The 15,126-nt window shown below is 38.7% G+C and overlaps 1 protein-coding gene across 1 annotated transcript in view; it reads right to left on the minus strand.

The window, feature by feature from the left end:
* WDR49 (WD repeat domain 49) overlaps positions 1-15,126 on the minus strand; it is a 149,502-nt gene that overhangs the window by 58,851 nt on the left and 75,525 nt on the right. Inside the window, exons 9-11 of the mRNA XM_069083622.1 lie at positions 12,961-13,076; positions 2,864-2,994; positions 984-1,082 (exon numbers count right to left, since the gene is read on the minus strand). Of these exons, the coding sequence (XP_068939723.1) occupies positions 984-1,082; positions 2,864-2,994; positions 12,961-13,076 (346 nt within the window). The remainder of the gene's footprint in view (positions 1-983; positions 1,083-2,863; positions 2,995-12,960; positions 13,077-15,126) is intronic.

A 15,126-nucleotide genomic window follows, 5' to 3' on the forward strand; every position in this document is an offset into this window, starting at 1 on the left:
GTCCAACCCCCAAATGAAATTAACAAATAAGGAAACCTAAGACTAGAAAAAGTAAATGACTTATCCAAAGTCAAAAGGTCATCAAGCAGATGAGGAAGGTTTAAAACTGAGGCTCTCTGCCTCCAAATTCAGTGCTCCTCCATGGTGCTAAGGGAAAACCTGGACCTTTCTATAGATTACTCCAATGAACCTGGATGGCCATGTCTTTGGAGATAAGAAATCACATGACTTTGCAGTGATAACTCAAAAATCCCTAAGAGTCTGACTCCTTTCAAAAGATGATTTCCTAAGCACATCAGAAGAAAGTACATTTGATGATTGATCTGTTTTCAGGGCCACATTGAGGGAACTCAGAAAGATGTCATTGAAATACACTGAGACACTAGTTTTTAAAAAAGTGCACATTCATTATCCAAAAAATATTAGGCACTGGAGAAACTTGTCTGAAACTAATTCAAAATGGGAAAGGTAATTGTCAAGTCATTTAGCTCCAGCAAAAAAAAAAGTGTTTCTTAGGCTCCATTAAACCATCATAAAATCTAACTCAATCCCACCCTTTTAAAATAAAAATCAACCTCCAAGTGACATACATAATATCTAGCAGGAACCAAAGAAGATGATCAAGAAAAGTTCCAATTTTCACACAAAGGTTTCAAAGACCCCCTCAAGTCTCCCTCTGACACAATTTGGGAGAGTTTATTGGCCAAAAGGAGTTCTAATGAAAGCCAAAAAAAGGAGTCTTCCCTGAAAACACTGAGGTGGCAAAAGACAAAGCCAAAACATGCCTTGGAGAATTAGTAGACCCAGAGAAAACTCCAGGTCATCTTTTAGTCACTTTGACAAGACAAAGCAGTAAACAACCCCTTGCAATAAAGATCGATAATGTATAATTTAGCAGTGATCAGGCTGCACAAAGTCTATGCAGAGCTCAAGTAAACTCACTGGAGTTTGCCTAGGACTCAAGCTGCAAAATGGTTACTCACCCCATTGTGAATGGAGACGTCGCTGATAATATGGATGCAGGATATGGTGAGCATTTTCCGTACTGTTATTCCATATCAGAATTTCTCCATCATAACTCCCTATGGTAGGCAGAATAAAGAGCACAAATCATCTAGAAAAATCCTAATGGATAGGTAAAATGGGTAATAGTATTTTTCAGTAATGGAGCATTAGCTTCTCTTTTGGGGAAGGGGGAAGAAATATTGGGAATCCCCAAGGTGACAATGAATACAATTGAATCCCCTCTCCCTAGTTCTCTCTTTTTGTTGACTTCACTTCCTTATGCTTTTTCCTTCTCTTATTTCATCCCTTCCTTTCTTTGCTATTCTCATGCCTTCTTTATTGCCCTCACCTTTTCACACATACCTCATACATGCATAGATGCACACATATGTAAGTGTATAAATACATACAAGTTTCTTTCCCAATACTACTAAAAGAAGTACCAAATTAATCCATAAAACAAGGCTGATTCAGACCTACCAGGCCTAAAAAAAAAGATGATATCTCATTTAAAAGTGCAACCTATACCCTGAACCATCTAACTTTTATTGGGTCTTGTATGTAAGTAGAATGTGGAAGTTTGATTTGTTTCTATCATATTTCCAGTGTCTCTAGAGACAACATGGACTAGTCAATAGCAATCAAGCCCTTAGAAACAGAATCTGGATTGAAGTTATGTCCATCAATGAATTCAGGTCCATTTTAACTTCCAGGGCTCCCAGACAACTCTTGAAGGTGGTAAGGTCCAGGTGAGTTGTGATTGATGCAGTTCTCCCTACTAGGGAGCAGAGACTTTTCCACGTGGAAGACATCAGAGGTTCAGACTGAGTCTCTAATCACACTGTAGAGTTGGCCCTTTAACACCTACCACACCCAAGAGACAATTAGTTTCTTATAGAATCAACCTTGTTTTTTGTCTTCAGTTTCTGGAGAAACTTTTAGTGTACCTTAAAGATATATTTCCTTTCTGGTGTTAATTCAATCCATCCATCTCCCAATGGCTTTGAGAGTTTGGGACAATCATATCCTGCCTCCTTTTGTTTTTGGTCTGTCCTTTACCTTGTTTTTTAGGGTTTTTTTATTCAGTCTGCTGAAATATGGAATCGATGGTAACTTTTTATGAGAATTTGTCCTCAAAACATATTTTTTTGCAAGAAATGATGTGACATTTGTAATGTGTATTTCATCTTAAAGCAAGCCCATCTACCTTCTGAAAAGCTCCAATTTGCTCACATGTTATGAGACAAAAGCTACAGTCAAAATCTCCTGAGTGTAGTCTGGGGCTAGACTTTATTATATAATGACAGTACTCTGAGTACTAGCCTCTAAATGAGGAAATGGCCTTGGTGAAATTACTAGCCAAAGAGCCTTTATAATGTAACATGGTAGGATGGAGAGAATTCTGCCTCCAGAGTCAAAGGACCTGAGTTCAAATCCTTTCTCTGAAGATTAATGCCTATGTGATCTTAGGCAAGCTACTTTGTCCATTTTCTCATCTGTAAAATTAAAGAGTTGGACTAGACAGATTCCAAATTCCCTTTCAGTTCTGTATTTATGGACTTATGGTAATATTACTTTGCCTCTTGAGGCCTCAGTTTCCTCATCTGTAAAATATGGGACTAGATGACCTCTAAAGTCCTTTTGGGGTCTACAATTATAATTTATGATCCTATTGAGGAGAAGAAGAAGAATGTAGGAGGAAGCAAGAGAGGGAAGGTCAGGAAATAGCAGGAACATAAAATATGTTCTTTTTTCTATGGAAGAGATACTCATTTTGAAATGAATATATTCTGATTTTTTTTTGAGAGAGAAAGAATTTAAACTTTAAGCATGGGTTGGCAAATTAATATTCCATGACCTGTTACTAGAGTCTGTGGAGGTAAAAATGCAGCACATAATATATCCTCTCGATGCTGTACCCCTCCTTTCCATTCTTCAGGCTGAACCAAGAAGGGAGTGAAGTCGTGAAGTCGGAAGACAGTAATCGCCCTAGGGAAAGAGATTAAGAATTTATCCACATCCAACAGTGACACCTGAGGTAGAAGGGACAGCTCATCACCTGTGGGGTATAATTCAAGGGTTGACAAAAAACTGTCAGTGGAAAAATTTAATTCACCGAATATTTATTCACTACATACCGCTCGGCGGGCTCACCTTGCTAAATACTGAGAATGCTACAAATATGCGATGAGAAGCTGTCCCTAACTTGTAATTTTGGTTGAAGTGAGGACCCAGTGGGCAGGTTAGGGAAGGCTATGAACTCTGTCTCTGAATCACATTTTTTAAATAATTGAAGGAAATTCTGCTCAATGGATTAGAAAATAAAAACACAATTTTTTGCATCTAACTTCATGGACTCCAGGAACCTCTGCTTAAGAATCCCCCATCTAGTAGTCATGTTACAGAGAGACAAACAAATAATTATAATATAAAGTAAATGCAGTATAGGGGTGGAAAACAAACCATGTTGTGAAGACTAAAGGATAAAGGTTTTTAAAGACAAGGAAGATCAAGAAAAGTTCTACTACTTGCAGGTAGCATTTGAATTGGACATTGAGGGATGGGTAGGAATTGAACAAGTAGCAAGTAAGGATGGTGATAGAGATAGTCCAGACATAGGAGAAAATGAAAGCAAAGAAATGGAGGTAGGAAAACACAGGATGTGTTTAAAGGGAATTCAATTAAGGCAGGATATAGAGTGCATGGCGGGGGTGGGGGGGGGGGGTCAGTTAATAAGATAAGTCTAAAAAAGATAGAATGACACCAAACTGTGGAAGACCTTGAATGCTAGGCAAAGGAGTGTGAATTTTGCCTGGTAGGCAATAAGGAGCCACTAAAGACTTTAGAGCAGAACAGTCCCATGTCTGGATCAATGAAGTTATCCATAGACATAACGTAAATGGTCATTAAAACTTGTGAGAGTTGACAAATTCAAAATTTTGCCCTGTGACAAAATTAGTTGTGAGTCTCTCCAAATCTAGCAAGTCTGGTCTGGTCTTTGGATGACATCATCAGCCTGTATTAGAAACCTTTCAATCTTGGTAGGATGGTTCAGAGCTTATATTGTGCTGGCATAGCCTTCAAGACTCCCAGGTCACCTTCCTTCCACAGTGAGACATCTGAACAGAACTTTAGTGGAGGAAATCATGGAAGTATCTCTTAAAATTAACTGGAGGGGAGGGGTTAGAAGAGGTGTTTGTTGGGGTTTTGGAAATAACAAATTGCTCCCTAAATACCTTTGCATTCTATTAAAGTAGAAAACAAGTCACAAAACAAGACCCTGAATAAATATGGTGCAAGACAGATGTGCTCGGATGGGGCAGTAACCAAAAGGGTGAATGGTGAAGGGAAGCTCAGGCTTATAGGGGACTTCTGAATGTAGGGACAGAGGTTGGAGTGGGACTCTACATTGGGGGACAGGGAACTATCCTTCCTTCTAAATGCCCCTTTTAATTTCAAGGTTCTACCATTATTCCAGTCACCCAAGCTGGCAAACTAGATGCCATCCTAATCTATCTCAGCCTCCATATCCCATCTACTGCCAAAAGCTGCCAATTTTACCTTCATATCATCTCTCCCATATATCCCTATCTATCCATCTGACTCCTACAGGCCCTCATCACCTCAGTCCTAGACTATTACAACTGCCTGCTGCGTGGACTCCCTGACTCATCTTTCCCACTCCAGCTCATCTTCCACTCAGCAGTCAAATTAATCTCCCTGAAGCACAAATCTGACCCTCTCACCAACACTCCCATTCAAGAAGCTCCAGTGGCTCTCCGTCACATCCAAGATCAAATATAAAACCCTGTGTTTTAGATGCAAGCCCTTCACAAGCTTTCAGATCTCCAATATTCTTAGCCCTTTCTCCCTACCATGTCCTCTGCAATCCAGTGATACTGATGTTCCTTGAACAAGTTTCTTCATCTCCAGACTCCAGGTCTTTTCACTGGCTATTTCCTGCTCCTTGATAGTCTCCCTTCTCTTCTCTGCTACCTCCTGGCTTCCCTGACTTCCTACAAGTTCATGTTAAAATCTCACCTTCCATGAGAAGCCTGCCCTGACTCCCCTTAATGCTGGCACCTTCCATGTGGTGATTATCTCCTACCGTGTTTCCCCGATAATAAGACCTATCCTGAAAATAAGCCCTCCCCTTACTGTGTAAGATTCCTCTAAAATAAGCCCTCCCCCGAAAATAAGCCCTATTGAGATTGCTACTGTAGTGAAGGTGATCCCCTGCGCTACGAGCTGCATCCAATCAGAGCTGCAGCTGCGAGCGCATCATCCTGTTCTTTATTGAATTCATTATTGAATAAAGGTACATTTTTTTGTTCACATTTACCTGTTTATTAAAATTGCTGTCAATGTTCATTAAAATAAGCCCTCCCCTGAAAATAAGCCCTCTGGTGTTTTTCTGTCCAAAAAATAATATGACAGTGTCTTATTATCGGGGAAACACGGTATCTATCCTGGACATATCTTGTTCATAGGCAGCTGGTGTTGGGCCTGGAGTGAAGAAACCCAGAACTCAAAGGAGCCTCAGATGCTTACTAGCTGTGTGACCATGAACAAGTCACTCAACCTATGTCTGCCTTAGTTTCCCTTATCTGTAAAATAACAATAGCTAGTATTTATATAGGACTTTAGGGATTGCAAAGCACTTTATAAATACGATCTCATTTTATCGTCATAACAACCCTGGGAGGTTGTACTATTATTAAGTACCATTATTTGCATTTCACAGATGAAGAAACCAAGGCACACAGAGGTTAAGTGACTTGCCTAGGGTCACAAAACAAATACATGTCTGAGACCAGATTTGAATTCAGGACTCCTAGATTCCAGGTACAGAGAGCTCTATCTGCTTTGCCACCTAGCTGCCCAATCAGGATAATGAGTATAAAATATAATATATAAAGGACTTTTCAAATCTTAAAGTCCTATATTAATGTTAGCTATTTGAGTTGTAATGATTTAATTACCTTGTAGTTTCTTCTCTATGTTTTTTCTGTATTCCCCAGTACATCACAAGCTCCATGAAGGAAGGCATTGCTTTGCATTTTGCCTTTGTAGCCCCAATGACTGGCACCATAAGCTAACTACATTTCTTGTTCAGCTGTTTTTTGGTCATGTTCAACTCTTCATGGCCCCATTTGAGGTTTTCTTGGAATGGTTTTCCATTTCCTTCTCCAGCTCATTTTACAGATAATGAACTCAGGGCAAACAGGGTTAAGTGACTTGTCCAGGGTCACACAGCTAGCATCTGGGACCAGATTTGAACTCACCAAGATGAGTCTTCCTGACTTTGGGCCTGGAACTCTACCCACCCCACCCCACCACCTAGTTGCCCTACTTAAAAAATTTCATTGAATTGAATTAAGTAGCTAACATTTGGTTGGAGATATTCCATTTAGAATAATTTTATCAGTCCTCCTTTTTACCTGGTCCCTCTCTCCAAAAACCAGTGCTGAATTTGCCCACTTGCTAAAATGCTGATTATTAACCTACAATATTCAAAATGATCCTCTCCTCCCCAAATCTGCAAAGAACTTTGCAGACTACCCAAAATGTTCAAAGTATCCTTTCTGATATTTGACCTTGGGTGTCAAAATACTGAGAAATTAATTAACTGTCATATTCTCCCTTAATACCCAATCTGAAAACCTTCCCCAAGAAATGACAGTTTTCTTCAAATAGCCTAAAAATCCATACCATACTTTCTATTTTAAAACAGCATTTTTCAAAGTGCAGAGCTTCACCCACAATGTAAGGCTATGCCTGCAGAGTCAGTGGAAATGCACAGTGAGACAATTATCTGGATAACTCAGAGGAAAGTGTACCCAAGGAGAAAAGAGTCCAAAGCTGATGGGAATTGGTCTTTGTCGGGGTGGGCTCTAATGAATGTCCTCCCTACATAACCATTTGAGATTGCACTTTATATTTGTACTTCCAGGGATGTTCTTCATACTGTCAAACCTCCCCTTCCCCTTTGTGAAAACAATCCATCTTCTCAATAATTCTGAATTTAAGTGACTTGATTCCTTAAACTGAAAGCCACATGAGCTTCTTGTAAAAGGGTAAAAAATAGTTAGCCTGCATGTATATGCTATCTAGGAAAACATGTGTCCTGCTAAGAGTGCTCAGGAAGAAATCATCATTAAAGAAATTCAGCACAGGTGAGATTTCAGGAGGTGATTCTTCAATTCAGTCCTTGCTAGGCAAGATGACAGTAAATAGAGTCTGCCCTTCGGGAGCTTACATTCTGTTGAAGGATGCAATATTCAAAAAGTAAAAACTGACATATTTGAAGAGGGAAAGAGAACATTAGTAAAAAGAGAGGAGGAAGAGAGTCAGGATTCAATGTGTGCTGGGTCTAGGTACCATGTTCTGTCTGTTGGTACCATGATTCTTGCTTGTTTTTATTTTGTTAAAGTTTGGCCCTGAAGAGAGAAGGGTTCTTTTTGTTTTCTTCATTATTGCTATTTATATTTGTGCCCCAGGCCTAACATAAGACCTTGCACATAGCAGGCACTATTTAATAAATGACTGTCGTATTCTTTTGGCTTCTTTTGAATTATATTGGATTAAACTGAAACTAATAAGTAAAATTAGGTTTGGGAGTTAGTTTATCTGTGAATTTCAAATATGTTTGTTTCTTTATGTTCCTTTCTGCAAATATCCTAGAATTGACAATAATCATGAAAAATGTTAATGTATCCTTATTGTAACTAAAAAGTAAAGCTACTGAAGTTAGGGAGAATTGTTTCCATAATGAGATGACTGCTAAGAACTTTATATTCTGTGATGTTTCAGTTTTCTGCCTGAGGCTGTATGAAATCCTCAAACTCAGGTCACTTTCAAAATTGACTTCCAAATTTAATCTACAAAGCTTTATTGAGCACCTACTGTGAGCAAGGAGCCCTGCCAGCTGTTAAATAACTAGTGATTATTTGGGTTTGGCCACATATTGCACGAAGTTCTCAGGTGCTTTTGCTTTTTATTTAGCAATTTATTTAGATATAGCTTTATATATCTTTAGTATTTTATTTATGAATTTTAATACTGCCACAGGGATGGGATTAAATCTACATGACTAGAAAAGGACCCCAGGAGGGAAATAAAGAATATGAAAGAGCCATAGGAATAGAGGCCATTTCTACAGACAAATATTAATGGTTGATATGTACAGTTTAGAGCATTCCAAGGTTGCAAAGTATGTATATATATATATATATGTGTGTGTGTGTGTGTGTACATATATATGTATACATATAAATATAAATATAATCTCATTTCCTCTTTTTTATAACCTTGGTGTAGGATAGGTATTTCTTGATTTTTTATGACTAAGGAAACTAACACTCAAAGACTTTAAATGATTTGGCCATGGTCACACCAAGGAGATTAGATCCAAGTATTCAAGAAAGTGTATTTCAAGTAATCAGCAAGTATTCCTTAAGTTCTCAGACCCTGGGGATATAAGATAAAAGTGAAACAGTCCCTGCCCTCATGGAGCTTGGGGTCTAGTAAGGGAAGATACTTAACAGATAAAGAAAGATCCAAAACAGATAATGGGGGGGGGGCAGGGAGAGGACGAACAGCTGGGAGAATCTGGAAAGCCTTCATGCAGATTCTCCAAGATTCACATAGATGCAGAAGTTCTTAACCTGAGGTCTATGAACTATGGTTTGTTGTTGCTGTTTTGACATTTTGATAACCATATTTCAACATAATTGGTTTCCGTTTCAATCCTATGTATTTTATTTGTATATTTAAATATATTATTCTGAGGAGGTGTCCATAGACTTTACCAGACTGCCAAAGAGGTCAGGACACAAAAACAGTGTGATATAGAAGGTAGCCCTTGGGCTGAACTTTGAAGGGGCTTGGGGATTCTAAGACGTAGAAGTGAAGAAGGAATATGTTCTAGACATGAGAAATGGCCAGTGGAAAACACTATGGGAGATGAAGTGTCATGTATGAGAAATGAAAAGAAGACCAGTTAAGCTGGACCCTAGTAGAAGTGAAGGCAAACACTGTCATAAAGTTGAAAGGGTGAGTTAAGGTCTGGTTGTGAACAGCTTTCAACATGAACCAGTAGACTTTATATTTTGTCCTAGTAGCATTAGGGAGGGGCAGCTAGGTGGTATTGTGGACAGAGTGCCAGGCCTGGAGTCAGGAGAACCTGAGTTCAAATCCAGCATCAGGCACTCACTAACTGTGTGGCCCTAGCAAGTCACCTCACCCTGTATGCCTCAGTTTCTTTACCTGTAAAATGAGGAAGGGAAGGATATGGCAAACCACTCTAGTATTTCTGCCAAGAAAACCCCAAATGGGGTCACAAAGACTGACCAATCAATTAAACAACAACAGCATTAGGAAGCCACTGGAGATCATTGAATAAAGGAATAATATGTCATACTTGTGTTTTAGGAAAATCATGTTGGTAGCTATGTGAGAGACTTGAGGGAGGGAGCCCAATTAGAAGGCTACTGAAATAGTCCAGATGAGAGGTGATAGGAGTCTGAATCAGGGTGGTATAGATGAGATGGATGCATTGGCTAGGTTGATTCACTCTGCTGGCTGATCGCTCATCAATCTAGTTGTCTTTATGTATTTTGATCCAGTCAGAAATTGGCTTTAGGAGTGCTCAATTGGAGGTTAGGAAGATCTTGGTTTGTATATCTCCTGAGAAATTTAGTTGTTATATAACCCTGGGCAAGCCATGACCTCTCTAAACCTCAGTTCCTCACCTATAAAATGAAAGGGGTGGAACAATGGCCCCTAAAGTCCCTTCCAGTTCTAAAGCTGTGACCCTAGTTCTGTGCTGGGAGCTTGGTCCTGGACTGACCCTAGAAAGCAGACTGTGGTTCCTGCACTCAGCATAATCCCTTTCAATAGCAAGAGGTGCTTTTTGAATTGCTCAGATGATCATAATGTCAGTGCCTCTTAGTGCAGACATTAATGTCCTAGGGGAGCAAGTCATCCTTGCCTTCAGCCTTCACCATAGTGCATATACTTTACAATCAGGAACATTTAGGATACATCTTCAAGTGCAAAACAACCAACATTTTTAGTCTGTGTCTACACAGGGACACAAACTGTTTCCATAGTTTTGACAGAATTGCCCAGCCAATCTAATTAAATGATCCCTACTGATTGTTAGTGGTTAGTTAGTGACTCCTTAGTGACCAATGGACAGAAAGATTAAACTCACTTGTACATGTGGACACAAGTTCATAGACTAGCAGTAATAAAGGCTGCAGCTTCCCTTGGGTTTGGGAGAGGTTACTGTAGCTTAATTGCAGTCTTCAGGTTCCTTTTCTCAAATCCCTAAGCTTTTCAGGATGGTGATCTGAGTTGTTTATACCACACCAGGACATAACAGTAGCTCATAAATGACATCAGCAATTCTGCCTCCCCAAAAGAGCTAATGATGTCTCTTTTCAGCCCCTCTTCTAAATTCTTCCATAAAAAGAGATCCAATCTTACATATTAGAAAATGTGTTGCAATCCAACGCCTCTTTCTCAGTAAATATAGTTCATAAATCCATGAATAAATATTATTACAGACAATTTATTGATCCTTCCATTATAGTTGAAAGGAACACATTTACATGGTGGGTTGTGCTGCTTTTTCCAGTTATGAGTAATAGGTCACCAGTAGTGACAGATTTGCCAGCCCTGATTTCTACTCAAATAGATTAAGTGTCTTCATTTGTTTCAGCCAAAAATATGCCCTCCCACCGCCCACCTCCAGTATTCCTTTAGAGGACCTCATCTAGGGAGATGAATTCTTCATTCTTTTTCCAACATTCTCAAAGTTTCCTTCCTAAGTCTTTTTCAGTTCAATTAAACTGGTTCATCAACATTTACTAATTACCTCTAGGTGTCAGCTATTCTTCTGGGCTCTGGGGATAAAAAGTTAAAGTAAATAGTATCTGCCTTCAGGGGGCCTACATTCTCCTGGGGGAAAACATGTGCACAGATAAGCAGATCCAAAATATATTCAAAGGAAATAATAAGGAAGGTGGGGACTGGAGGCATGCTGGAAAGGCTTTGTATAGGAGTTGGCATTTGAGCCAAGCCTTAAAGGGAGCTTTCCAAGATGCAGAAATCAGGAAGGATGGCATCCTCAGCATGGGGAACAGCATACGCAAAGGAACAGCAGTGGGAGCTAACGCTAGGTATATGAGTATATGATAGCTAACCATCCAAATGACAGGTGAGAAAGTCAGACTACTGCTCTTCAGATTTCCTTCAATATATTTGTTGGACTCAATGATCAAATGTGGCTTTAAGCTTCCAATTTCTAAAATCGCTTTAAAATGAGACTATTCTAATCATTTCATCATTTCCAATTATGGGCTATTAAGGGTTTTTGATGAACAAAATAATGCCCTCTAAGCATTATTATTAAGTATCTATTATTTGCCAGGAACTGTGCTAAGCACTGCAGCTCACTCAGAAATTGGCTTTCATTTTTTTCAGTGGGATAAGAATAAAACAATTCTTATAAACATTAGTCCCAGTTGGCCATTAAAGAAAAATTGCATCATTTCACCATATAATTTTTGGGGGGGGGGAGGATGACTTCATTACAGTAGGGAATTCCCACACAGGGACTCCCTCCATTGATGTACAGTGAGATCTAAAACTTAAGGCCTTCGACAGTTGCCCAGGGCATTGAGAGGTTACACTTCACTTGCTCATGGTGACCCAACAAAAATAGGTCATAGGCAGAGCATGACCTGAGGTCTTCCAGGATCTGTAATTATGGCACACTGCCTAGCCCATAGACTTCACCTTGGTCAGTGTCTGTGCCTAGCATAGAGATGATTAGGATGCAGATTGCTGAATTAGCTATGAGTCACAATGATTGCTGCCATGGACAGGAAGCAGCCTGCCTTTGTAAGGCATATATGGAAGAATTATGTCATAATATTATGTAGAACAGTTTGGTCTGTGCTTTTCCTCCTACCAAACACAATTTCTATGGGAAAAAAAATGATAGACCATATGCTCCATCTGCTAATGTGTCTATATGCATTAGTGCTTAGATTAAAGGTCTTTTCTATGATTAATAAAATCTACCCAAATGGCACAGTTAGTTGTCTGAGCATAGAATCTGATGAAGAGAGGGGGAAAAAAAGCAGTTTATCCCATACTACCCTCGAACCATTAAAATGATAATTCGACAGTGAATAAGTGCTGGCTAATTACCTTTTAAAGCAGTATTTTCTGTGCTGCGAAATTTATGGAACATAGTATTTTCAAAATTCAGGCCCCTTTAATTTTCCTCATGTGAGTGATATCTGAGAATGTCTGGGTCTGGTGCATCCTTCAGTTCTCCAGGAAAAAAAAGAAGGAAATAGAGTTTCCCTTGGGATGAAAGTTGAGGAATGTTTCCATGAAAACAGTAAGTGCTTTGTCAAGGCCACCTCTATGTAAGAAACTGAAAAATACTCCAGTATGCTTTTCTAGCTGGGTATCTGCTTTTTGTCTTTTTTTTTATTTTAACAAAAAAAGGCTCAAATTATAACTGAAGGAATTGAAGAGAAACATTAAAAGCTTTTTGACTAAAAATTGTGAAACCCTGGAAGGTGATACTAAAGGAGGAAAAAAAAGACCTACTTGTGAAAATATTTTTAGAAAGTCAGAAACTTTTGTTTCTGACATTAATGTTCTCTGGGAGGATATCACCCAAGCCAGAAATAGGCACCAGATGGCATCTCCAGGTTCTTCTAAGTCCTATGATTCTTTGATCTGTCACTCAGTTGATAAGCAGTCAACTCCTACTGAGAATTCCCTTCAATTAGGTCACCAGCAAATGAATGACCCAGAGGGAGTCAACATTTCCATGCTCCCTCCTGTTTTTAGATTTGGAAACCCAACATGAAAACATTCTCTTTACCTTCTTTCCAGTCTTTTGCTACAAGACATCCAAAGACATACCTCTCCCAGCCTACCACTAGTATAGTCTTCTTTAGGACTAGGATCTGAGAAATATCCACAGTTCGATCTTGACCCACATTCAGGGTATGATGACAATGTCCATTGAAATCCCAGATCTTTAAGGGAAAAAAAATTACCTTTAGAACAGGCAATGAAATCATACTTTTTTAAAATCCCTTCACTAAACAATATTGTATAAAAGGCTTTGGGTTTATTTCTAGGAATAGAGTTTAAAATTAGCTAAGATATATATTAATTGAAGAGAATATGCTTCCTTTCAAAATATTTGTGATTACAATTGTATGATAACTATTAGTAATATATTTTATAATGAGTTGATTCAAAGGCAATCCACCAATGCATTTAGGATAATTAAATATTAATGGAGACATTCTGTTCCTCAAGATCAGTTTGACTAGAAATATGGAAAGTAAATGACCAAGCATTTTTGGTTTTGACTGGTCTACTTTTTTAAAAACCAAACTATCAGAAAGTGCCCCATGGATCCAGATGCTTCTTGGATGCTTTTCAAATGAGGAATGATTAACAAGTTGTGGTAAATAAATGTATCATGCCATAAGAAATCATGAATATGATGACTATAGAAAAACATGAGAAGATTAATATGAACTGGTGAAGCAAGCAGAACCAGGAAAATATCACACACACTGAGCACAATAAGTGGGACAAGTAGGAACAAAATAATTGAAGCTGAAGGGAAAAAATAATGAGACTAGGCTGAGAAGAGAAGGCAAGGTGCCTCCCTCCCTTCTTTGCAGATGTGGGGGACTAAGAGGGTGGAATGCTACAGCTGCTGTCTGACTTGGCTGATATGCTGATATGTTAGTTTTACTGAACTTTCTTCTCTCTTATTCTTCCTTGCAAGAAAAAGATGTGTCTCTGAGAGTGGAAGGAGCATTAATCACTTTCCAAGTATTTATCAAGATCTTTCTATGTTCCAAGCATCATGCTAGAACCTGGGGATATAAATATAATGAATTAAAACAATCCTTACTTACAGGAAGCTTATACTCTAGTGTGGAAAGACAGCTAATACATATATAAAGGCATAAAGCATTAATATAAAGTGGATAAATACAAATATATACAAGGTAGCTTTTAAATATAAAATAAGCTATAGGAAGGGAATTAGTACCTGAAGGATTAAGGAGAGGTTTCAGGTAAATGATGGTCCTTGAGCTGTATCTTAAAGGAAGAGAGAGAAGTGATGAAAGAAAAGATTCCAGGCAGATTGGACAGCCCGTGCAGAAGTATAGAGATGGAAGATGGAGTGCACTGTGTAAGGAAAAGAGAGAAGGCCAGATTTGTTGGATCACAAAGGCTGGGGTGGATTTGGTGCTGATTTGGCATTGAAGCACCTGGGTTTTAATTTCAGTTCTTCCGTTTACAAACTGTGTGACCTAGGGCAGATTATTTAGTTTCTTAGGAACCTAGGTAACTCTCTACAACTGGAAATTATTGATGAGTTGCCTATCTTGAATTGGTGGACAGAGTTTCCACATTGGGAGTTCCCTACTCTGTAAGGATATATTAATAATATCCTTCCTACCAAAAAGAAAAAATCCCAAAGTTTCATATGTGTATGATAGTTGTAAACAGCAACTGGCATCATGCCCCAAAATAAATTAATAATCACTTAACTTGTATTTGGTTATGCAAGCCATGCCATATGGCATTATAGAAAGTATAACCCATCTCTAGGTACCAGTGTATTGTGATAATAAAGATTAATAAAATAAACCTGGAGATAATAAAAAACCTTAACAAGGATCCAGGGAAAAGTCATTGACATTTCAGAATTAGTCACGTGCTTCAGGCCAGAAATATAAGATAGTCAATGTTATCAAGGAATAGCAGTCTGCTTGTCCCTGACTCCCTTGTATGGGTTGTTTGGTAAATGCAGCCCTAATCATTGGGCAATTCCTTTGTGAACTAATGCTTTAATCTGCATTCATCAGCCCTTCATTCAAGAATGCCTTAGCATAGTTTGTCCACCCAAGAACTATTTTGCTGACAGCTTTGTTACTGAAGCTTTTTGCTAATAAGTATGTTATCTGGTCACATTTCTCCTCTAACAAGGCCAACACATACAAGCATTCACACACACACACACACTCATACACTCTCTCTCTCTCTCTCTCTCTC

This window comes from Petaurus breviceps, unplaced genomic scaffold (genome assembly GCF_028583685.1).
Source record: "Petaurus breviceps papuanus isolate PSGF00001 unplaced genomic scaffold, PetGlider_PUasm1.0 173, whole genome shotgun sequence".
In the NCBI taxonomy this organism is placed as follows: domain Eukaryota; kingdom Metazoa; phylum Chordata; class Mammalia; order Diprotodontia; family Petauridae; genus Petaurus; species Petaurus breviceps.